This window comes from Netta rufina (assembly GCF_964035555.1).
Source record: "Netta rufina genome assembly, chromosome: 2".
NCBI lineage: Eukaryota > Metazoa > Chordata > Aves > Anseriformes > Anatidae > Netta > Netta rufina.
This window is the reverse complement of record NC_140124.1, coordinates 33894137-33919032: the sequence shown is the minus strand read 5'-3', so window position 1 is coordinate 33919032 and position 24896 is coordinate 33894137. Positions and strand designations below refer to the sequence as shown.

The 24896-nt window shown below is 40.3% G+C and overlaps 1 protein-coding gene across 2 annotated transcripts; it reads right to left on the bottom strand.

Moving 5' to 3' along the window:
• Positions 1-44: 44 nt before the first annotated feature.
• Positions 45-23191, bottom strand: KLHL7 (kelch like family member 7). 2 transcript variants are annotated; one of them, XM_084282797.1, is made up of 11 exons: positions 22919-23191; positions 19874-19976; positions 18853-18946; positions 17563-17687; positions 15149-15324; positions 12373-12547; positions 10810-10952; positions 6123-6363; positions 3326-3527; positions 2952-3049; positions 45-1300 (listed from the first exon to the last, which is right to left on the bottom strand). In XM_084282797.1, the coding sequence occupies exons 1-11, from the start codon at positions 23036-23038 to the stop codon at positions 1017-1019; spliced, it is 1761 nt and encodes a 586-aa protein (XP_084138923.1). In that variant the 5' UTR covers positions 23039-23191; the 3' UTR covers positions 45-1016. The 2 variants fall into 2 exon arrangements, with proteins under 2 accessions (XP_084138923.1, XP_084138924.1); XM_084282798.1 differs by lacking the exon at positions 22919-23191 and having other exon boundaries at positions 18853-18969; positions 19874-19945.
• Positions 23192-24896: the final 1705 nt, after the last annotated feature.

The following is a 24896-nucleotide window of genomic DNA, read 5'->3' as shown; positions in this document are numbered from 1 at the left end:
ACACTTACAAAACCAGAGATTAATAATCATGTGCAACGTCAGAAGACTTCTGCAAAATAACTTTAATGACTTGGTTCGTGCCATTTTAAAAACAGTCATTTTCAATAAAAATCAATACTTTTCTTTGTATTGACTTTGCTTTCCCATTCTTATTCACTTCTTTGATAACGGTTTGGCATCCACAGTATGTACAGCCTGGTTGCCTAGGAAGATGTACTGAGTTTGATATCTTGAATTTCCAACTCGATCCGATAGTGCACAATTATTGTGGACCTTCCCCTCCCCCCTGCCTTTATAAAATAGGAAAGTCTTTTGTGAGAGCTTCCCAAAATGCCAAAGATGACATTAAGCAAAGTATTTCTCAAATCTATCTATATATATGGGCTGTCTGACTTTAAAATCGCTATGCAGTCATGCAGATGATGGAAGATAATCACCAGAATAAAACACCTATTGTAATCTGGAGAGCTGTATAATCTATCCCCATTCACTATAGGAATCTAAGTACTGCTGTCCTTGGTCTTTCCTGAGCAAAATAATCATTGCATCCCAGTAAGATTTTTGCAGATATGTATGAATGAGAAAAATTTGCTCACATTTCTCATGACCCAAGCTATCTTTACTCACCTTTATCAAAGGAGGAATCTCTGTAACTGTGCTTGGGTGTCATTTAACCAGAAACATTATCTTCATCAAATACCTTGAGTTCTTCTAAATAATTGGTTTGGGTCTATTTTTTGACAAGGCCACACAAAGAGTCCTTTTACAGGAAGATGGCATATGTGTTCAGGTAGGTAAGTGGATTCTTAAAACACATCCCCATCTCAAAACAGACAATAAAATGGGCATCACAAAAATCCATGTTATACAATAAGCTGTATATACAAATTGAAAGACTGCATTTCAGTTTTTCCTATTACTCAGTATAACAAGATTCAGTAAAACATGGAAGCAAAGTACCAATGGCCATCTTTCCCCAAGTCCTTGAAGAATTTCTCAGGATCTCCTACACATCTTCAGGTCTCTAATGTTTCTTCATTTGCACCACAAGTGTCTACAACACAGATTAAACAACTCGTCACTGGGAAAGCACGGACTTTGGAGTTGGCTATCCACTTGTCTGTTTCAGTATTATATTCAAGAATGTGCCCTAAGCGACCAACACCCTGAAAACCAGCCAGGACATAGACTATAGATCCCACAGCAGCACACTTCACTGTTACACCTTTCCATGGCATTGGAGACACCATCTTCCATTCATTCATCTTGATATCGTAATATTCTACATTATCAAGGCCACCTACAAAGCAATGAAACAGATAACTGCTTATTACAACGTACTGTCAAGGCTGAACTTGAGCATACAAACGCTTCATAAAGTTTAGTTATTTGCAAGGTTTACATTGAAAGAGAGATCAAACTAAAAATCCTTGAAAAGGAGGGCCACATGCTTCTTTACTAGCTGCCCTACCCTTTTTAAATAGGGAAAGAAGAGTAGAAAGGAGACTGAAAATGAGAGATATTGTTACAAGTTTCACATTATAAAGATTAACATTTAACTTACTAAAGATTCTAATGTGTTGCTTCATGAACAGAACAAGGCCCGGTACATTACGGATTTGTGGCTAGTAACCAAGAGTTAGGAAACTACCTCCTTGCCCCTAGTGCGACCATGTCATTCTAGAGGAGTCTTCAGCATACTTTTACTTAAATACGTCATATACTGACGGGGGATGTCTCTCCAATAAATTTCAAGGATTTTACTATCATAATGGCCTAAATGCCTTTGGAAGAGCCAATAGTTTCAAGTTATTCATTTGATCTATAAGATCAATATAAGATCTCTATAAGATCAAAAATATAAGATCTACGTAAGATTTGTTTCTTTAGGAAATGGGCAGTTATCATGCTTCATATGATCTACAAACAACTTGTTATCCCTATTTAACAATGACTATGAGGCACAGAAAAGTTTTCGCTTCTAGACATGAATTATTGTAGAAATGAATCTCTCAGGTCTAATCTCAAGAGGTATAAATATTTCATCACATAGTTCTTCACCATTATATTAAGAACAATTTATCAGTATAGTTGCAGAATATAAGTAGCAAAATACTTATTGCCTCAGTACTACACATTCAGAAAATACACTAAAATTTTGCAAAGTGGCAGTTCTAACCATAACTATTAGATAAAGTACAAAGATTTTATCTACTGCTATTTTTAAATTAAGAGTCAATCATGTTGGAATAGTTTCAGTAACTAATTAAAGTAAAAGCTCTATTCTAAAACAGTATTAATGTGAAATTAGATATTCTAGTTACCATAAATAATAATTAATAGATCTCCTAGCAGAGAAGTTTTCATTTTCAAAAGCACTTCAGAAACCCTATGTAATTAAAATTAAAATTAAACTGTCCTGGGAGATAAGCTATCACTCTACTTTTACAGATCAGGAGATAGATCATAAAGTGACCTGCCTATGACAGTCAGTCATATTTCATTAACTAGGGCAGTCAAGAAAATTCTTACTTTTTCACCACTTGAAAATAGCTCACTTAGATTGAAGTTCCCAAAACAATGGCTACATTTTTACCTGTCTCTTAGGGGAATAACAAAGTTTCTCAAATACATAATAAAGGACTAAAAAAGTTAACTCATCCAAAAGATTACCTTTTCTTAAGCTTAGCCATATTAAACTACTGCAGAACTAGGCTAAAATACGGGTGCATTTCTGAATTTAACTGTATTATCATTAGTAAAACGCTTTGGGAAATGAGATATAGTGATGTATGGAGGAGAAAGGAGGGCAACAACAATGCATCAGCAGCACAACATGTTTTATAGTACTGCTCAAAGTTTTTCAGCTGACTAAAGTAGAATGAATTCTTTGCAAAAGCCCCCCATGAAACCTTGTGAGACCATGCAGAGGATTACAAGTGCTGGAGTACCTGAGCCATTTTGTCCACCCACAGCAAATATTTTGTCCTTTACAAACACCAACCCATGATTCTTCCTGGCTTCAATCATCGGACACAGCTCAGTCCACCTAGAAAAAACAACACAATACCACAGGAAAATTGACAATTTAGTTCCTAGAAAATAAATATAAAATACATAAATAAATCCTGGAGTTGGGAATATGAAAGGAAGCTGAAGAAAATTAACCTTTCAAGTAAAACTACAAGTAACTGATACGTTACTACTTAACTAGGGAAAATACTTTAATGCACACAATTCTTCCTATTCATCTCTATTTCATGCATTCGTTGGCTGAACAAAGCTCAAAGTGACCAAAAACATTCAGAGTTGATACAACACTTACGTTTCGGTGGCTGGATCATAAACTTCACAGGAATTGAGTACTCTTCCAGAAACATTGTTTCCCAAGCTTCCTCCACACACGTAAATGAGGCCATTCGCCTCCACCATCCCATGGCTGCAGCGCTGAGTCAGCATGCTGGGCTTTGTGTGCCAGCTCTCCGTTCTCGTATCGTAGCATTCGAACAAATACAGGGCAGAATTTCCTTCAAAAAATAAGAAACCCACCAAAGTGGTGTTAATTTTGATGGTTGTCCTTCAGGAGGAGAGTAACAGTAATTATCAAATTTGCTTTGTTAGTTGTAAGGGGAAAGGTGCTTTTCCACCACTAAAAATAGGGCCAACCAACTCGAAATTTGGGACTATTCAAAAAGCACATACTTGTAATTCTTTTATTGACTTTTGTTCCAAAATATTTAAGTTTATAAAATTGCTGCTTGTGTTTGAAAATGAGTATATGTTATGCAGGGTTTTTTTTGGAGGGGGGGCAGACTGAATCAAGATGTGCATTATAGTTTGATCAGGTACTGATCAAATCGCCATCAATCCACGCTACTCTCAGTACTTGGAGACATAGGGAACTTTTGGATGGGGAGATGAAACCAGCTTTGTGAAGTTAGTACAGATTCATGCGAGTCTCTCTCTAAGCAAAGTGATTTGTACAATTCCCAGCATATTTGCTGCTTCTGAATTAGATAGCTAGATTATGTTAAAGCATAATTCTGAATTATTAGTGACCACAAAGTAGCTAGCCCTCACCATTTTACTTTCTTCCTGGGGCCTAGCAGATACTTAATAGTTTCTGGAAGTGCAAGGTCTGTCTTCCTCCCTCAAGGGCCAATAAAACTATTAATTAAATCAAAAGTAATTTATTATTTTTTTTTAAATGTAAATAAATTGGAGCCTAAATACTTGTGCTTGGATGACTAGCCATAATGAAAGCAGAGGCAGCTGGATACAACCTGCTCTGAAAAGAGCCAAGCATGTACAGTAGCAGCACTCACTACCAACTATCATCAAGGTATGTGGAAGTGTTATGTTTCCAGACCCAAAATACAGTAGACTTCTATAAACTGTATATTTATTTACTCCTACCACATAATTCTCATATCATTAAGAACTACAAAATGAGACTTTTTTTTCTTGATGTAAGTATACATCGGTATTGCTTTGAAGTTGTACAAATTCAAATGGGAAGTAGAGAATAACTGTCTTTAATGTCATTGCTAAAAAGTGAAAAGCTGCTGTTTTCAGTCAGTATCATGTTAAGTATTTGTTCTGCACCTGATTATAGTGGAAGAATTCAGGAGGTTTAATGCTCAAACTCTGCTGGGTATTGCAAGTAAACCTGGATTCCATCAGTTCTAAGAGGTGAAACAAACCCTGATGTCTCAGTGGCCTGGCACAGTACTTTGTTTTCCAAGCTCTCCAGTCAATGCAAGCAGCATGCAATTTTTAGATTTCTTTACAATTAAACGCACTACAGCATTTTCCCCAATTAATAGCTTTGCATAATTGTTTGCTCCAATTTAGAAAACACTGTAATGAGGACAGATGGACTTTTCTAAACAAGCAGTGTTCACTGGACGCCATAGCAAAAATGTGCTTGCAAAGTAAATGAGTTTGTTTATTTTTATATGTGACTTTTCTGTCTTTCCCGCGGAAGATCTAATAGGTTTTAGTGTTCCAAGTCCTGGTTAAACCAGTTTTAAGTAATGGGAAGTGTTATATCACATTTATCACACTAGGTGGCAGCTATAAACTGTCTTATTGTACGACGTCTGTTGTAGCAGCAGATATTTTAGAAGTCAGATAGCATTACTAAGTCAATTAATGGGAAGTTGCAAAATCTTGATAGTGTTTGGCACTGATTACAACTACTTTTTCCTGCTCTTTCCTCTGCAGTAAGACAGAACTCAATAGGATTTACTAAAAATTTCTCCCTAGATACAGTGTTTTGGTGTTTTTTTTTTTTTTTAAAAAAAAAAACTTTTTATGGATAATAGCATACCTACATTTCTACTTTAATCTGATGCTTGTTCAGGAAACCAAATTTAGACAAAAATTAGTAACAGTTGCTATTATGCTAGGGTTTATGTCATCCACTAGTGTTTTTTTTTTGTTTGTTTTTTTGTGGGAAGGGGTAAAACCCCCCAGTGGTCTTAGTTTAACTACAAGGACAAGTTTAACTACATCCATATAAAGTAGTATTTAATCATCTACTGAGGCAAGCCAACAATCACAAATTAACAGAAGATAACTTCTGTCATTTCACAGAAAAAACAGACTAAAAAAAAAACCTCAGGTATAACTTCACCACCAAAACCAGTAACTCAAAAGCTTTATTTCACACTTTTTTCTTTGAAAAAAAATAAATAAATCACGAGGCCCAACTTATACAATGTATGCCACTGCCAAAATGCAGGTACTCCGGCCATATGCCCGAGAAAATTTTAAACCAGTTCTGTGGATTTATAGAGGTGAACTAATAGCAGAGTGGGATGGCAAATCATGTTTGCTTGTCCCTAGTTAACTCTGAAAAGTACAGTGTGCTTTACATGCCAGTTAATGTGAATATTATCATTTCAATAAGTGAAACCATCTTAAAAACACAACAGAAATAGATTGTTGGGTTGTAGGGAGGAGAAAATTCTCAATATGGGAAAAATAACTCATTAGGCTAACATGGCAACGTGCAGTTTCGTTCCAACAGAATCATGCAAAAACCAGAAAAATCTCCAGGTATCTTTGTTTGTGCTTTTTTTTTTTTGGGTTTGGTTTAAAGATTTTTAGTGTCTTACCCACTTCTGAACCACCAGATGTATAAATTTTGCCCTCAGCAGCACAGGCTGCAAGGCTATCTCGAGGTGTTGGAGGTCCTAGCTTGGAATACCAGCTATCCTTCACCACATTGTAGCAGTCCATTCGCTTTATAGGGAAGAGCTGGGAACCACCCAAAATATAAACTACGTTGTCCCAGAAGACACAAGCTGCATCCCTGCGCTTTTCAAAGGGACATCGGATGTCTGTCCAGCTGTAATCCTGCATTACAAAGAACAGGTAATGTCTAATAGATTGTAACACTTACCTGCACAGCGAGTGTTTTTCAAACAGAGCTTTTCATAGAGATTTAGATATGGTCAGTTTTAAATTTCCTTTTCAAAACAAACATGAATACTGTTTATTGAAGAATACTCCTCAGGCGTACTCTTGAAAAATTCGCTTAGACACAGACATAGTTAGCTGCAACGAACCATGACATTATCAATTTCTATTTCCTCATTCCCTCTGTACACCCTGTACAGCTTCCCTGAAAAACAATTTTTTTTTCCCCCAACAGAATTGACCTCCTGCTGTTATCAAGTCAGAAACAATGCATGTAATCAATAAAGCAGAATTGCAATTTCTTTTATAGGAATGGAAAAAGACATCTTACATCTAAAGAAAATAAGTACAGAAAGTAAAACCAAACAAAGGCGATGGCAAAAGGGAAAAGATAATATCCAAATTGACAAGCAACTCAGTTAAAAAGCTCTGTGATACATACTTTATTACCGTAACAACTAGAAGCTTATTTACAGAATTTACAAAACACAAATGATCTATAGCTATCCACAGTTGATAGCATGAGAAATAGGGTAATGCTTTATCACAAATACTGACAGTCATGGTGCCTGGAAGCTGATTTTGCATGGATTGGCAAAACCAGCAAGTATCAAATATAGGCATTAAGGCTACCCAAAGCCTTAAGAACACCAAACTCAGCAACTGATGGCAGACCAGGATAGCATACAGAACAAGAAACAGTTCTTGAATAATTGCATCTCACATATTCCATGCCATCGTGAGCACAGCTTGTATCTTATGCTGAACAGGAAAGCTTGGGACCTGAACTTATCTCTGTCACCTCAGATGGTCTAGCTAAACCTGCTGAATGACCTTCATCGTAATGGTTCACACAAGACATTACATTATTACATTTTCTTAGCAAGGACATACTTCAAACACCTTGGTCAATGAGGAGGAACAGCGACTCCTACATGGGGGTTCAAAGAAAGAGGCAGAGCATGTTATAGTCCAAAACATCTTACAATCTTTTCCTGTAGCATCCCCCAAATCAAGAAGAGCTGGCAGGTGCATGTGGCCCTTTATGGTGAGAAACACGTCCTGAGGCATCCTAGAAAGGAAAGCCATACTACAGCATGGCAAAATAAATAGCTGCATAAATCTTAAGAAAAATGTCTTAGTGCTTTCTGCAAGATCATCATATTTTCTGGCTCAAGTTTCTGGCACTTTTACAGAAATCCGTTTTCCCTTACTGTTGTAAGGGCTGCGATCCGACCCACTTTTGTGGCTTCAGTTCCTAGCCACCCTTTCAATCACACCTTTACCAAATGAAAAGCCATAGGCTCTCCCATAACCTCAGCACGCTCAGCAGAACCCTCCTCTTCAAGCAGGAGGCAATTAGGTCCTTTTCTTTCAGTGCTCTTCAGTGCGTTCGCCTGTACCCCACAGTATTCATCTCAACGGGGCTTTTGCGCTTACAAACAGTTGCTTGCCACCACAGCCAAGATCTGCAACTCAGGGCAGTGGGAAGCCTCTTTTTTTTTTTTCAGGGGGTGGAGTGGTGGGGTTAGAAGGAAAGAAAGAACAAGATAAATATATGCTGACACTTCGCCTACTGACCTTGGTTTTCAACAGCTGGTGATGCAGGACGCCAGAGGCAGAAGCTGTATCTTTGTATTTAATTGTTTTTGAAAGGCTTTTTTTTTTTTTTTTAATTAAAAAAGAAATTTAACTCACTAAAACTATCTGAATTCTTGGCAGCTACAAGGCCCTGCAGTGACAACAATTCCAGATGTTATAATAGGCCATCCTTTTGTTTAATTCTTGTTTCACTTGCTACTTCCTCTTCCAGGGAAGAACAGCAGAGATGTCTAACATGGACAACCTTGCCATTAACAGCATATCACCTATAGCTCCTTATCTGCTCCTAAGAGGCATGCTGGTTCTCTTAATTGTCACAAAACATCAATGCCAGGCATCTGTTAATTTTTAAATTGCCATTGGTGGATTTTTTATTGTTAAAGCCTAAAACTAGGGTTAACAGAATAATTTCAAAGGAGTATTCCTACCTTAAAGTCATGAAGTTATGTATAAATTTTAATCAAGAAATCATAAAAAAAAAAATTACTTCCAACTTGGGAAAAAAGGTTTTTTTTTAGTGCTCTGTGGAAAACTCAACAAGAAAGTATTTCCCACCACCACAAATAGAACACCTAAGATTTTCAGTATAATTCTGAAACCAAACATTTCTGTTCAAAATAGTGCCAGATTGCTCCACGAGAGTTTTATGCCCCAGTCTGCATCTGTTCCATTATTTTGCTCTCTTGAAGTACATGCAACGAAGTATTAAACACAGCACAACAAAGACAAAGATAGTCAACGTAATTCTGTTAACAGTTTCAACAAACACGGCCTATTCAATAGCGAAATAATGTTTGCAGTATTAGTGAAAGTTACGTCACTCACAACCAATATAATATTTTCAGGAGAAAGATTACCTAAGTTTGTTTTGAACTATTTCTTTCGCTGATTCAATAATTAAATTATTGAATTTAATTAAAATCAAAGTAGAGGCTTAGGTCACTATTCAATCAACCCAGAAGACAACAAAATAAGGAATTTCAATTCCTTCCCAAGGTCCTAAAACCTTGCAGAAGTCCATATATAACCTTGATTTTTGGCACTCTGACACTCCTGTTATTTTTGATAAGACTAATTAAAGCAGGTTAAACATGTCATGGAGATTTGCAGCATTGGAGCCTTACATCCCACACTTATTTCACATGCACGTGATGCTAATCTCACAGGGGTTCTGGATCCTTGGTTTGTGGCATTTAAGAAGCTACAGTCATAGTTAAAGATCAAAGACACACTCTAGGAAAATATCCAGAAAAGGACCTTTAAGTAACTTAAGAGCTAAAAATAAAATAAGTAAAGCTATTGAAGAAGACATGACAGGCTAGCTAAGAACACTTGAGGAAGCATATAAGCACTAGAAAAAAGACATTGAAGGGAGACAATGCTTATTAGAACCAAGTTCTCCAATTACTTTCTTCCTTCTCCTTCCCTGCCCCTACCCTTCTGCCCACGCCCGGCCCCACAGTTAATCCACATGCAAGACCATACAGCTCTAGCAAGAGGTAATTCTGCAAGATTTCTTCCAAAAAGAAAAAATAAAAGTCACCTACTCTGTTCCTCCCACCCCACTATATGTCTTACTTGAACATACGCGTGAAGAAAGATGAACGTTATTCAAGAATTTGGGATTCTCAATAAAAATACAAATTAAATGTCTCGCTTTAAGTCAGCAAATCTTTTTTTTTTTTTTTTTTTTTTTAATCAATGCTCGTAAGAGGTGGCTTCAATTTTATTTTACCTAAGGGAATGCAAATTCATGTTGGATGAGTTCAAAATGCACCCCAAGGCCTTGTTCATTCTGAATTAGATCTGACAGGGCTCCTGTTCATTATGCAGTTCAGAGAGATAACACACAACTGTTCGAAATTCTAACAAGCATTTAATATGCTGAGGTGAAACAACTGGAATCTCTGCAACAAAATATTACAGTTGTGTAACTTCATAATTTATTAGAGAGCATTGATGCTTTGGTAGAAACTTATTTCTGTTGTTAAGCATGTGCTTGGCTGGTAAAACAGCGTACAGGTAATCCTCCTGCAAGCAGCCAATGTTCCAACCTCATCTAGTCTGCAGAGCTGTAATAAACATTCCAGTGGCTTGACTTCATTCAGGAAACGTGGAAGAAAATATCAGGCAAAGCTTGATTGCTCTAAATTGGCCATCTCTAAGGGTTTTGTTGTAGAAATTCACTTTTCCCCACACTTCTAGGGTAACTGGCTGCCGATTCTTCTAACATACTCTTAGCTCGTGGAATTGTGAACCACTGGAATTTAGGAAAGGTTACACATTTATACTGAATGAACCAAAACCCCTTGTACTCTAAAACAGGTTCTATACTATCATAAAAGCCAATGTTTCAACTTACACTAAGAAGAAACTGCTCTGAGTTAGTCTCTGGACACATACGCGCATGCACATGCATATGGATTTTTATATATTCCTAACTGCCTGCCTGATGTTTCTGTGACCTTTTAGTTATTTCCAGCTGTGGGATGCACACACCAATCAATTCTTGACTCAAAAGTACTTCAGAACTCCCTATCTAATACTGCCAACAAACAAGCACATAATCATTCTACTCAGAACGAAGTCCTACATCTAGGTACACGGATTTGAAAACGGCTAATTAGCTACACTCTTCCAACTGCATACCCAAGAGGCAGGGAATACATCCTTCCCCACGCCGTTTTGTAGAGCATTATGCCTTAGTTAATATCATCAGCAAATATAAACCGCGGAAGATTACAGACAGTGAATGTTAATGCATTCTGAGGTAACGATTACCTTTGGATTAAAATATCTGCAGGACTGGGGCTGCGAGCCTCCAAACAAAGCAATGCGATAATCATGTTTTTTTCTTCTTGGCCGCGTACCTTCCACTAACTCTTCTCTGTCTTCTGGGGAAAGTAGATGGTATCGCATCCCACCTGGAAGGAACACAACAACTGTTGTAAATCCAGCGTAGCTGAGAAAGGGATGTTTCAGAGCCAGGGAGGGAAAAAAAAAGGGGGGGGGGAGAAATCAAGTTTCCACAGTACATCTGTACGGCTTAGTTTTGTTTTTTAAATGTAACAATGTGCAGTAGCACATAGGAGAATACATCCAGATTTACATCTCATTTCAATCTGCCTACTCCATGTGAAAACAGGACATGGATATGGATGCATTTCACATACCAATCTATCTATTGGCTCAATTTTTGCCAATACTACCAGGCAACTAAGTTTGCCATGCTGAAACTGGCAAAAAGAAGCACAACCAAGGATGACTAGTACTGGCAGAACTGTGAGCCCAAGGAGCACAGCACCAACATTAAAGAAGGAACTTCAAGGCAACAAGGAGTCACCACACCCTGCTCCTTACCCTGTGGTTTCTGATCAATAAGGAATGCATCTATGAAAAACAGTTACTGCTGTTCATAACTTGACAATCCAAAGTATTAGCTATATTTTCTATAAGAAAATTAGCATTTTCTTACAAAGAATACAAAAATATTAGTGACGTTACAAACCAATAAAACAAAAAAAAATGTATTCCTTCAGCAATCCACCTAATTCCATGCCATGCAAAAAGTATGACTGAAATACTGATGGTTGGCAAATACTTACCAACATATAGGCTAATTTGAACCTTGCTTGTTGACTGAAGGAAAACGGTTGTATGCCAGTTTTAGATTTACACTAAAAGGAAGTTGCCTAAATAACTGCTACTGAAACGCAAAAATTCTTCTGGAATATTTATCAACATCTAGGCTTTTCTTTTTTATGTGATAAAACTTCAAATTTGGTGTCTAAAAACACTAAAAGCTTATTCCCTCATCTCATCTGTACCTTGAGAATGTAACTATCTGTTAGCCTCAACTTCCAGAGTATATTAGAGATGTAAATAGCACAACAGAGGCTTAACATTCTTATTTGCATAGGGAAGCTTCACACTATTAAAAATTTATTTCTTTAAATTTTAATAATTCACATATGAATATTAGACACTGAAGTTACTGTCGTGTCCCAAAGGCATGCTAATGCTTCCAATTACCCTGACAACCCATTGACAGAAACTTCATTACATTACACATCACAGAGTTAACATCATTTGCTTATGGTGTTAACTTCTTTCTGCTGATGATGTTTCACTTCTTTCCTCTTGTTACATAAGAATGTGTGCTATTTACATGACAATTTGCTAATCCAACTTCAAATATGTGCAACATCCTCAAGGGAACACAGTCAGATGTATTTAATGCAAAAATGTTGTCAGAACATTTTAAACCAATTTTCAACAATCTACATTCCACAAAAATTTTAAGTTATACAGAACATCAAAGATTTCAACTAGAAGTCAACTTACTGATCACCATTTTAAGGCATTCTGGGTTATCCTGAATAAGTGGTTCAGCCTGAACTGTTTTACTTAAGAAGTTCTTTGATATAAGAGGAAATCGGACTTTAGCAAGAATGTCAACCATGTATGGCTGGCGATTTGGCTCATCATACTTCAGCCATCTGACTGCTGCATCATAAACCTTAAACAAAAGAAAAGGAAAGAAAAGGACAATGTACATCACCACAGACTCAGACAAAAGCTAAATGTCAGTGCTCTGAACAGATTCTTCTACCTATTGAGGGTTAACTTATACCAACATTTCAGTACACGGAGATTTCACAAGTGTATACATCTCCATCTTCCAAAAATGCAAGACAACGCTCAGGCATGAAGTAAAATCCCTGTACAAAACTTTTTTTTTTTTTTTTTTAATAAAAACTTCTACTGCCATTTAACCTTTTCTTCAAGTGGGAAGCATGAATCTGCAATTCATATTTATCTGGGCAACGTTAAAACTAGTACGCTTCACATTCAATGTCACAACACAGATAATACTTCACCAGAAGTGCTGAAATAGCTTGTGCTTTATATAGTGTCGTGAGCTGACAAACTGCTTCTGTTATCGAATCAGTGCTGGGAAGTTCCAAATGCATTGCTATTGTGTCTTGGGGGACCATTTAAAAATATATATATGCTTTAACTGCAGACTGCCATAAGTTTACTGTTCTGAGACTCTCCTCTCTATCTCCTCTTTACAGGAAAAGAAAATGGGTTTCCTTGGCAGGGCAGGGAGGACAGGACAAGCAAGGTAACCTGTTTTATTTATGACTGTCCTCTGAGTCAGGAAGGTAATAGTGGACTTCCTTTCCATTCCTATGTACTAAGATATTTCAGTGCTGCTCTCAGACATAGCAAGCTTATCTGCTACGCTGCCATTTCAGAGTCAGCACTCGTTTCATTACAAGTGATTAACACATTCAATACCTACTCGTTGTAGCTGAAACTGATCACAGTGATCACTTGTGAGTGATTTAGTTCTGCCATTAAATGTCTCTCCATATTATGAGTTATTCAGAAGGATTGCTAAACCTCCTCTGCTGTAATCCTGCAAAATGACCACAGAGCAAGGAAAAGTAGAGAAAGAAAGAAGGATTTAAGGCTCAAGTTCCACCAGCTAAGGAAATTCAGCAGAATGTTGGCATACAGTGTTCCTGTCCCAGTCAACAACAGAAACACTATTAGCATTCAGGAAAAATAGGCCACTTAGTAATCAAAGCTGCCCTTCCTGTTTCTGCTAAATGTAAATATGCTTTACACCATACAAAGACTGGACTATGGCAACTTTCTGTTGGTACTCCTAAGAAAGACGATTTTTTTTGGTATCACTAACTTTGCAATTTCATACTGTACGTTGCCACTTAACAAGAGGAATTTTTATCATGCCGTGCTGCCTCCCTGAAATTTCTATCACCCCTGCCAAGTTGAAGCATCCCATCTTTATCAGCAAAACTTCAAGAATGTAAATTCTAAAGTGTAATTTCCACTACAAACTAATAAAATATAACACTTCTAGCTTTGAGACTGTTACCCTGTGGCCTGAACTCTTCCCAGTCCATGGTAAGAATTTTGAACTGTGACCTAAATCATATTCATACTTATAAACGAGTTAGCTGTCATATTCTTGTCACCTGATATTATTCCTCTACCCATAGTAATTCTTATTTTCATGTAACAGATACATTGAAGAAAATGCATTAATTATGCAAAGACTAAACTTCAGAGTCAGCAGAACACCCATTTCTATTTAAGTGCGCACACATACCATCTTGATTACGAGATCCCTCTGTTGCACTTCAAAGAGGCACACAGACTCATGATGACATAGCTAAATGAACTTAAATTATCTAGTTCAAGCGCCAGAACCAGCAAGAAAGGCAAAACGTCAGTGTGGTTTCAACAGATTTGATTGAGAACCTTCAAGAAGTACCCAGCAGCTACAACCATCTTGCAATCACCTCTTTGGGCTGCACTGCAGACACACCTGTACTTTATTTCCTTGCAGTAGGAAGAACATTCTGGCAAATAACCATTCAGGGCTGTGGTATCCTGAATCAAGTTTTCCAAATGGGACTGCTGTGAATGTACTTTCTACCACAGCTTACAGCTTTTAAATGAATGGAGTTTTAGGCCCTTTCCAGCCACCCAGGCTTTTTTTTTTTTTTTTTTTTAATCTATTCCATAAATAAAGGCCTTCCACCAACCTGTCACTGTCAATGCAGCTAGTTCTGAGTGTTTGGTGCACCTTGCTCCTAAGTTCCTGAGTTCTGGAAGATTAGTTTATGTATGCATATTTCCATCAGCAGCAGCTCTTCTCTGAGACAAGCTGAGGCTCAGCCCATACTCAGGTTGAGACACGCAGCCATTAAGGTGTACGTCTCACCCCAGTCTGGGAGCAACTCCTGTAATATAATAAATTTAATTCCATTCATGTTATATGGAATTGAAAGCCCTACAGCTATCACAATACAGAAAGCTGTTTCGCTTACTCCCTTTATTACTTCTCTTTGCAGCTTGCTGAGACTACACACAAAACATCCACACTTCAAGTGTGGATGCTCATTAATATCGGGTTTTGACCAAGCTAGGATACACTTTTAGCAAGCACTGCGTGCATCACACACTGTAGGAACATACGAAGTGAGCTGCCTCAGTCTGTTTCTTGATTAGAAAACCATAGTGAAGTTCAATGCTCTTCGCTGCTAGTGGACAGAGCTCTTTTACAATGAAACAGGGATCTCACCTGGTCTTCTGCCCTCACAGTTAGCGTATCTTGGTTCAAGAGGTGTGTCACACGTTTAACATCAAGCTGAAGAAATTCATCCGTCTTGTAAACTTCAGTGAAGTGTTGATGGATGAAGTCGTCTGCAGTGGCTTTCAGTTCTGGACAGTCTAGGCACTCTGCTAACACACTTATACCTGCAAAGGAAAAATTGAAAAAAGAATTCCCAACTGAACTGCAATTACTACGGAGAAAGGCGGAGAGAGCTGGGGCTGTTCAGCCTGAAGAGAAGGCTCGGGGTGACCTCATTGCAGCTTTTCAATACTTAAAAGGGGCTTATAAAAAAAGCTGGAGAGCAACTTTTTGCTCAGTCAGACAATGACAGGACAAGCGGAATGGTTTTAAACTAAAAGAGGGGAGATTTAGATTAGAGGTTAGGAGGAAATTCTTCACTCAGAGGGTGGTGAGGCACTGGAACAGATTGCCCAGAGAGGTTGTGGATGCCCCATCCCTGAGGGTGTTCAAGGCCAGGCTGGACAAGGCCCCAAGCAACCTGATCTGGTGGGTAGCATCCCAGCCTATGGCAGGGGGTTGGAACTGGGTTATCTTTGAGGTCCCTTCCAACCCGAGCCATTTTATAGTTCTACTTTTAATATATTACACTAGAATAAAAATACCATAACTTCAGTAATAGTTAGAAACCTAGTTAATATTTATTGATAGGCTTTTTCTATTTATTTATTTTTTAAACAGAAGGAAAAAGATGCTGTTACAACTCATCTGCAACTCAAGACAAACTAAGATAAGCCCGAACTTGTGATCCCTATCCCTGCAGAACTAACTGGAGAGCCAGGCCTGTAGCACTTGCTGTATTAGCTACTTCCCCACTATTTCCTTCCCCACTGTGAAAGAGCCAACAGCATGTTAACTAGGTCTGAGCCACACTACAACAACCCAGTCTAACCAGCACAGCTTGAGAGACCGCTTCCAGGTTTCATGACCTCCCCTGACCTGGTCACGCAGCAGCAGTCACCAGCCCAGCCCAATTTCCTGCAAGGGCCACAACCAACTGGGACTTTTATGTGTCGGTAGCAAACTCTGCTGCAGGCTGACACAAAGAAGTCGAGTTAATACTGCATCAAGAGCAGAAAGTTGGCATAAAGGTACAAAAGACAACTGCTACTGAGAAGCACTGTTTCCAACCCTCCCTCTGGTAACCTGGTAAGCAGAGGGATATTCAGCAGGAAATCTGCTCAGCATGCTGCAAATCTTCCCTCTCCTCCTTTGGAGGTTCGGGCGGTGGCAGAAGCAACCCACCAGTGAAAGGCAATCCATGGGATGCAACTCTGAGGTTCTCTAAGTAGTAAGATGCAAAATACAATAATAAAATCCAAACATCCCTCTGACAAGCTGCTGTCCAAGTGAGAAATAACAATTTTGAGAGATTCCAGGTTCACCACGGTTTCTTTCAAGTACACATTTTTTATGAGCTAAGGGCTTGCCTGTGAGTCTGCAGAGAACACATTTCAACTTGTAAAGCATATCTTGAGGAAGATTTGATTTAATCTCGATCTGCCTTTTGATATAAATTAGCAAAGTATGCAAGCGTTAAGAGAATATAATTAGCTTTCTAGTTAACAAAGACCACAGAGGACTGAACATGCCCCAAAGCAAGCATAAGTGGCATTTTTCTTAGAAAGTAACGTCTTCCTTCCAGCAGTTGTTTTGGAGCCACTGCTGTACTGCACTGAAGCACCAGTTGAATCCTTTAATTCAGAAACTTCACAAAACATTTCTGTTGATATTATAAACGTCTATAACATACTTGAGATGTCACTAGGAGAATAACATAACCAAGGTCAGCAAGAAGCTTTATAAATTTTCTTTAAACAGAGACTAAAGTGCTCCAAATCTTGGAGCACCAATACACACCAAGTTCTGCTTGTTACCTTTTTTGTAACTCAGAGTTTACAGTAAGGCTAAAGGGCATATTAACTACCAAATCTGCCCAGATGACAATCACAGACATCACTCAAAAGAAGCAATTAAAAATAGAGCAACCTAAACTTATCCTCTTTGTATTTTTTAGAAGATAGGCTAATTTTGTATGAACTATGAGCATCAAATTCCACCTCGAAGTACAGTAACAACAACTGAAAGCTCCACCTTATTAAATAGGTAAGGATCTCAAACAAACAAGAAGCTACAGGCTGCTGCTAAACTGGGATGAGACCTAGCAAAGTCAGTGGACCTTGGTATTGAACAAAAACTGCCAGATCACTTTGTTTATGGCAAGGGAAAACAGTTTAGATAGAGCCAAATTATTTTTCCACATATCTGGATTTAGCCAAGCGCTACTGTCTTTTAGATGATGCTATCTATGTTTTGAGAAGAGCAAAGTTAAAAACAAAGTAAAAAGTCTGCATTTCTCTTACCAAGACAATTTGAAGCATCGACTTGTTCTTTCAAGAAATCCACACACATTTTTTTCACAGGTTCAATCTGATATTGGTTTGCTGCATCTAGTAAAGACTGGACGTTATTGCTGTTAACAGAAATTCTGAGGAACAGAAGATGCAAAGTTAGCACCAATACCTACTTCGCTGGAGCCAAAACACCAACTTACACCAATTGAAATAATGGCAAAATTATTCCCCTGCTATTTCCCCAGGCATCCTTCTCTTACACGCAAAGAAGACACAGCCTCCCCTCATGCTCTTTCCAAATTGCTTTGGTTTGCTGTACTTTGCCGAGGAAGGGCAAACAGTCCCGGATTTTAAAGGCTAAGCCTCTAACACAGGCCATCTGGAATACCACGCTAATTACTTTGACTTGTGTGGTGAACCATTTTTACGAAACAGAAAAGGAACAGAACCTTTTCCTGACAGCCACCTACTCCCAAACAGACATCAGCAAATTTTGTCTAAACTCATTGCGGACACCGCTCTGGTTGATCTGTCTAAAGCGTGTGAGCACAACAACTATTTGGGAGTGCCTGAAGAAAAGGTCCAGAGCCCACAGGCAAGCGTTTGCGTGCCAGCAGAGGCAACAGTACGGCTGGGGCACTGACACTGTGTCTGACCACGGATGAAGCATACAAGGCTCCTCTGAGAAAACAGAAAAAGCCTTCTTAAGGAGAGTTAATCCCATCAGCACGAAGATGAAGGGCCTGCCATCCATCTGCCATAAGAGCTCGTTGCAAAGTGCTGTTCACAATCCTAGCTGTTTGAGCAAGCTTTGTATAAACACTGCAGTGCCTGCAGTGCTATTTAAAACCAAGCATGGGGGCAGCCTGCGATAGAAGGGAAATGCTGTTCACACAGTTGTTATCCACCCGGCCCGACCAGAGGTGAAGGTGCAGCTCCCAGAAATGGTTATCTGTGATAGCTACTATGGGCATAAAGAGAAACCCCTGCTGGTATCAACAGGGGCCTGGATTTCAGAACAATGGGGAATATCATTTGACTCCAACACTGAAGCCAGAAGCATTCTGAATTGCCTTCTGGAGACAATTACCACCCTCTTTCGTCTGTGGGGCTTCCTACTGATTAAATAAAAAGGAAAAGGGGAGGAGAATAGAAGGTCTAGTCACATCAGACTTCAAATGAGTAAAGGATTATAATGGTAATAAAACTGATGAATCATTAAAGCATTATTTTAACATTTTACCATTTACAATTGGCAGGCTTTCTAGCAGAAATGTCATTTTAAAATACCAAAACTACCTTGCAGTATAAGCAAACTCCACAAGCTGTTCAATAATATCAGGTTCTGCATCTTTTAGCTCCACTTCGAAGGACTTGGATTCAAGCATATTCGCTGCAAATAGATTAAAAGACAAACTACATCAATAAGCCACTCTGGTTATTGTATTTTCCACTCTTTGCAAAATGTAAAGTGATAATACAAAATGGGAACTTGCTAAAACTGCACACAGTTGATTGGTGTTTCCCGGGATTATTCATGCAAGTCATGAAAGAAAGAAGGCAGTGTGACAACCAAGAGAACTCATGTGCACACGTGCTTGTGTTGTGTCAATTATGCTGTAAGGTGTATTAAATAGAAAGGGTCAGAAATGCTGCTGACTGCAGTGCAGACTGCCAAGCCAGCATTACCAAAGACAGGAAGCACAGACTGCACTACTAAAAGCTATCTCCATATTCACGCTGATAATAGAGCCAGCTCAGAGCTCCCCACGCATTGCAAGTTCACCCGCAGATGGTTACAGGCCAACCACTGGAAGGCACACGCGTTTTACTGCTACTTACCGTGCTATAAAACACGCACTGAAGTCAGTTTAAATTTTGCATGCCTTATTTATGATTTGTAACATAGATGCTACGTGGCTGAATTTGTAAAGTTAGTGCAAACACAAGAACGCCTACGTTCCTGGAAGCCTGTTTTGTAAGCGGCAGTGCCTAATGGTGGGAAGGAACAGGGCAGGCATCCTTTGTGCCACGGGAGTAGCAACTCCCAGTTTTCAGGTTAAGGGAGGGAAAGCAACTGCAAGACAGTGTGTGGGCTCCAGCTGGGCTTTCATATGAAGTAACACTTGACTTGATCAAAGGAGAGAAAGTGAAAACGAGGGGAATGGTTAACAGAGATGAATGGAAGGATACAAACTGAAATATTCACTCACACTTATCTCTGAAATTTATCACTTTCATAAAATAAACAGCTTGTCAGCCACGTATCTAACAGCATATTACCATGAAAGCATAAAATCAAACGATTTTGAAGACTTACTAGTGAACATCAAGTTAAAAAAGTGACTTGCTGAAGCGAGCACAACACGGTGAGCTGGGATCTTTCTTTCCTGAACCATAAGAATGACATCACATAGAGTTCTCTGAATCAAAGGAAAAAGACAAACAGAAAAAGATATGCATTTTTTGAAACACTTTCAAAAATATTTCTCTAACAGCAGCTTAAGGAAATTCACTGGTGTCCTCAATCTGCATAACTCAAAAGAGTATCATGTAACAAAAATATGTTCTGAAAGGCAACCAAATCAAACCTTTGGTCAGGTTGAAGAAAAAAAGCTCAGTTTTCCCCATGAACTTGTTCCTTGAAGCTGGTCACTGATAAAATATGAACTCTAAAGCTTTTCCTGTGACATTTACATCAACTTCCTATAACAGTCCCTGCAGAATCTAGCGGGGGCTGCATTGACACTGCAGCCTTTTCATCCATCAGGGGCTCTCTCACCTCCTCAGCTGTCAATTTTCATAAATAACTCAGAGGATCCCAATACCCGTAGAATCCCACCATGCTGCCCAGAGTGAAAGTGATGAACAAATTCAAAAACATTCAGCTGGATATGTTAAATGAAGCATATCCCAAAACCACCACTTATATTGAAGATTTTGAATGCTCACACCCCATCAGCAACTAACTTTCCAACAAAATACACTTTTATTTCTCATTGTTTGCTCATTGCATATAAACAGCGCGTGACGGTTCATGTAGGAGAGAAACTAGAAGGACAAAGTGACAGAACTTAAAAGTTGTCAGGAGACAAGAGTAAGGGGTGAGGGCAAAAATATGTTATTTGAATAGATTTTAACGTGGTATCCTTGCTAAGAACACACGGACTGAAATGAGGGCACGCCATACTGCAGTTAATTATAACATTCTCTTATTAAGAAAAACTGTTTTTAGGAAGTTAGCTTCTCAGCACTTTCTGTTACTATGTTAGGTTCATGAGACTATTTTGGGTAACACCTACCTACACCCATCCCAGTGCTAACCCCAGAAAGCAGCACTTCTACTGTAGGAAGGAAATACACTTGATTAGAACAGTGTTAGTATTTTCTCCACACATAGACTGTTACCCAGGGTTCAACTCAGGCTGATAATCCACATGGAGACTTGTGAAAAAAATCTGGTTTTTAGTTTCTTAGAGGACACTCATCAGAGAGTGGAGGGGTGTATGACACCCAACTTTCTTTGCGCACCCATGGCTTTAAAACATTTAAGACTGAATCAATAAAAAAGACCATGTGAGAAAAATTTCAAAGGAAATCTTTTAAAGCTGGAATTCCCAGCACATCTGGTTCAAAATAAGCGTTGCACATTAGCACTACAAGATACCATAAAATTCTGGGGGCAAGCTGTGCTAAGGCTTGTAATGCTGCTTGACCTACGTGCTGTGTTTGTGAGGTATGCTTAGTGTCCGCATGTTTACTGCCTCAGCTCAGCATTTGAAGCATCTCAGATATCCTAAAGCCTCTCTGGGCGTGGGAAGAAATATTTGTCAACCAGAACGGATCATCGCTTTGCTTTCTCCCTCTGTGACGTGCCTGGGTGTAACTGCTCCGTCTCAAACACCATACAGAAATTTCCAGCAAGAACTTCGTTCCAAAAGGGCCCACTTGCATCACTCCACAGCTCCAAGGATTCAATGCAAGACCAGCATTTCGTCAACCATAGGACACACCCAGGCATCAGCCGGCATTGCCGAGCTTTGTGAGCTCAGCGACACCTTGCAAACCTACCCCAACTTCATTCTCAATAGCTTCCCTCTTGGCACATCTCCACGCAGCTACAAAGTGGCAACAGAGGACTTATGCGCGTGCTGTCAAATAGCTCAGTGACATCCACAAAGATATGGGTCACCTCATTCTGGAGATGAGCAACAACTCCTCCGTGCTCCCAACATCTCACCAGAACTAAGCGCAGATGTGTTCACAGTTTGCTCTAAAATCCCATAAACGTAGCAGCTGCTTCCAGATCCCAACTCACACAAAAAAACAGCTTCTTAAGAATTAGCCGTACCTTCCACCCAGACCATTTTCCTACATCATTAAACCAACGCAGTCAAATTGGTGGTGTTGTGCACGCAGGCTGCTATAACCACCACAGGAAAGTTTTCATGCACAGCATACTGAGGTTTTATAAGCACAGCACAATCCTCAAGTTATCGAAACACATAGGAGAGCTTCCTACAGGTCCTATTGAACCACAGCATAATGAGCTGGCTGATCCAGTAAGCCTTCCTCTGGCTGCTCCTCCCACAAACAACTAGAAGAAGCAGGCGTGTCATGAGCTACACACAAGTTTCTAGAGGGGTGGACAGACGTGCAAAGCCACCACCTGAGGTCTGAGTTGAAGTTTTTGGGAAACTCTGGCACAATAAAAGACGTCAAAATCCAGGGTCGCATCCCCGCTGGCACCCCAAATTTCAAGACATCCAGAAGTACCCACAGGTGTCACAGCAGCACTTCAGCTTCACCCTCTCACACCGGGGCTCGATTCCCTCTACCCAAGCACAAAGAGCACCAGCACCTGGCGTCCCCCTGCCAGCAAGGACAGCAGTATGAGACAGATGGCATCCAGCTGAGTTACTGGGCTCAGCCGCACCCTGGAACATGTTTTACCTGATTCAAAGCAGAAAGAAATCCTACAAGAAGTAGGTCATAGGCTCCGAGCGTCAACGTCAGTCCTAGCGCCCCATTACCTGAAGCCACCACAAACCCTCCATTGAAGCCAACTCCGTTCTCCATACACAGGGGCTGAGCTACGCAAAAAGCTTTATGCACACAAGTGCAATTGACAGCATTATTAATAAAAGATGTATAGGATATCTGATGTCGCCTTTCAGGACACAGCCCAGACGGGCACGTTAATAACCGCCGAGCAGAAAGTTCCCCTCACGTTTAGGGATCCGCGCAGACCCCGCGCCCACACCACAAGTTCGGGGCTCTCAAGGAGTGGAAAAACGCTCACCGCTCCTCAAATCAGCGCAGGCAGATTTGGGGGGGTTCACGCTTTTTTTTCAACGCGCGTTACCTGCTTGCGCATGCAGTTCATGACGCCCATGAAGCCGGCCAGCAGCTTGGCCTCCTCGCGGGCCGCCAGCTTCTTCTCTGTCTTCTTCTTGCCGCCCTTCTCCGCCCCGGCGGCGGCCATGGCCCCTCACCGCCGGCACCGGGGGGCCGTCACCCCTCGCGGGCCGCATGCGGCGCCGCGGGGAGCCCTCGGAGGCCGCCCCGCAGCCGGGAGCGGACAGACAGACGGCCGGGCGGACACACGGACAGACAGACAGACGGGGGGGATGCCGGAGCGGAGGAGGCGGCCCTGGGGCTGAGGGAGCGAGGCGGGGCTGCGCAGGCGCGGGCGCCATTTGCCGGTGCGCTGCCCCCGGCTGGGGTTAACAAAGGGCTGGGGAGGGCTTGGGGAAGGGGAACTGCCGGGACCTGAAGGGGGCTCCGGGAAGGCTGGGGAGGGACCCTTTGGCACGGGGCGTAGGGATAGGACGAGGGTTGCCCAGAGGAGCTGTGGGTGCCCCATCCCTGGAAATAGCATCACAGAATGGCTCGGGTTGGAGGGGACCTCAAAGATCTTATCCCACCACCCTGCCATAAGGCAGGAATGCCACCCACTAGACCGGGTTGCCCAGGGTCTCATCCAACCTGGTCTTGAGCACCTCCAGGGAATCCCTCTTGCCCAAGAGCCCAGGTCAAGGCTTGTTTTTAGAGGTTTAGGCTCAATTCCTCACCTGAGGGGTTTTGAAGCTGTGTTGTTCTAGGGACTGGTGGTAGTTGTGTGCGCCTGTGAGCAGTCGGTGAATGGTTTCAGCCCATGCATGGGGACCACACCAGCTCTTGCTTTGAAGTTCCTCTGGCTCAGCCTTGCTCTGGCAAGGTGGCAGCAAGGCTCAGGCTTGTGTGTGCTGAGGAGAGAGTTGTAATGCATTTATAATCGAATCACAGACTCATAAAGGCTGGAAAAGACCTCTAAGATCATCTGGTCCAACCATCTCCCTACCACCAATGTCACCCACTCAACCATGTCCCTAAGCACCACGTCCAGCCTTTCCTTGAACACCCCCAGGGACAGTGACGACACCACCTCCCTGGGCAACTCGTCCCAATGTCTTACTACTCTTTCTCAGAAGAAATGTCTCCTAATTTCTAACATAAACCTCCTCTATTTCATTGAAATAAGTGCACTGACACACTTGACTTTACAAATTTTACTATATGAGGGAAATTCACAGATGAAGGGTGTGTGTGGGAGCGGTGAGGTCTGGCTGCTCCAGCAGTGGTGGTGAGCGGGGAGCAGAGCGTGATATCAAGGCAGCTGCATCACCACGAGCAGCCTGGATGCAGTATTAGAGAGAAAATTCTACATTTAGCTTAAATTTAAATGGTCTTCTGAGTAAGTGTCCTAGCTGAGGTAAAATCCTATATTGTTTTTTGATGAAAACCAGCTAGCGTTTATGTGTGGGTATACTTGTGTTTATATATGCACTCCTGTGTGTAAATATGCAAAGTCACAAACGAAGAACATGTCAAGATGAGAAAAGAAAAACATATTAATGTCCTAGATTTCTAACACACCAGAATCTTGGAGTGATGGCAGAAAATCATGTAATCTCAGGGACAGCATCTCTTACTCAGAATTTTTAGATGGGAATTGGAAAAAGTAGAAGTCAGTTCCTCGTGAAATCTGAGAAATTAAATTCAAGTCATTTAAATGAAATGGGCAGTTTGTAACACAAATTGGGAATTTAATACAAGTGAAAGCATCATAATACGTCGTGTCTCATCTAAACACATTGTTATTCTCAAAGCACTCTACAAACATTAACAGTTTAATGATGTCTTATCTTCTGATTCACAAACTGAGGTTAAAATTAAAAATGGAAAGGGATTATACTCTTCTCTAAAGTGCATTTTATTTATGAGTTTGACAGCAAAATAACTGTTCTGGCACAAAGTATCATGTCTATTGCGGTTTTGAAAGTATATCAAATTGTATTTTG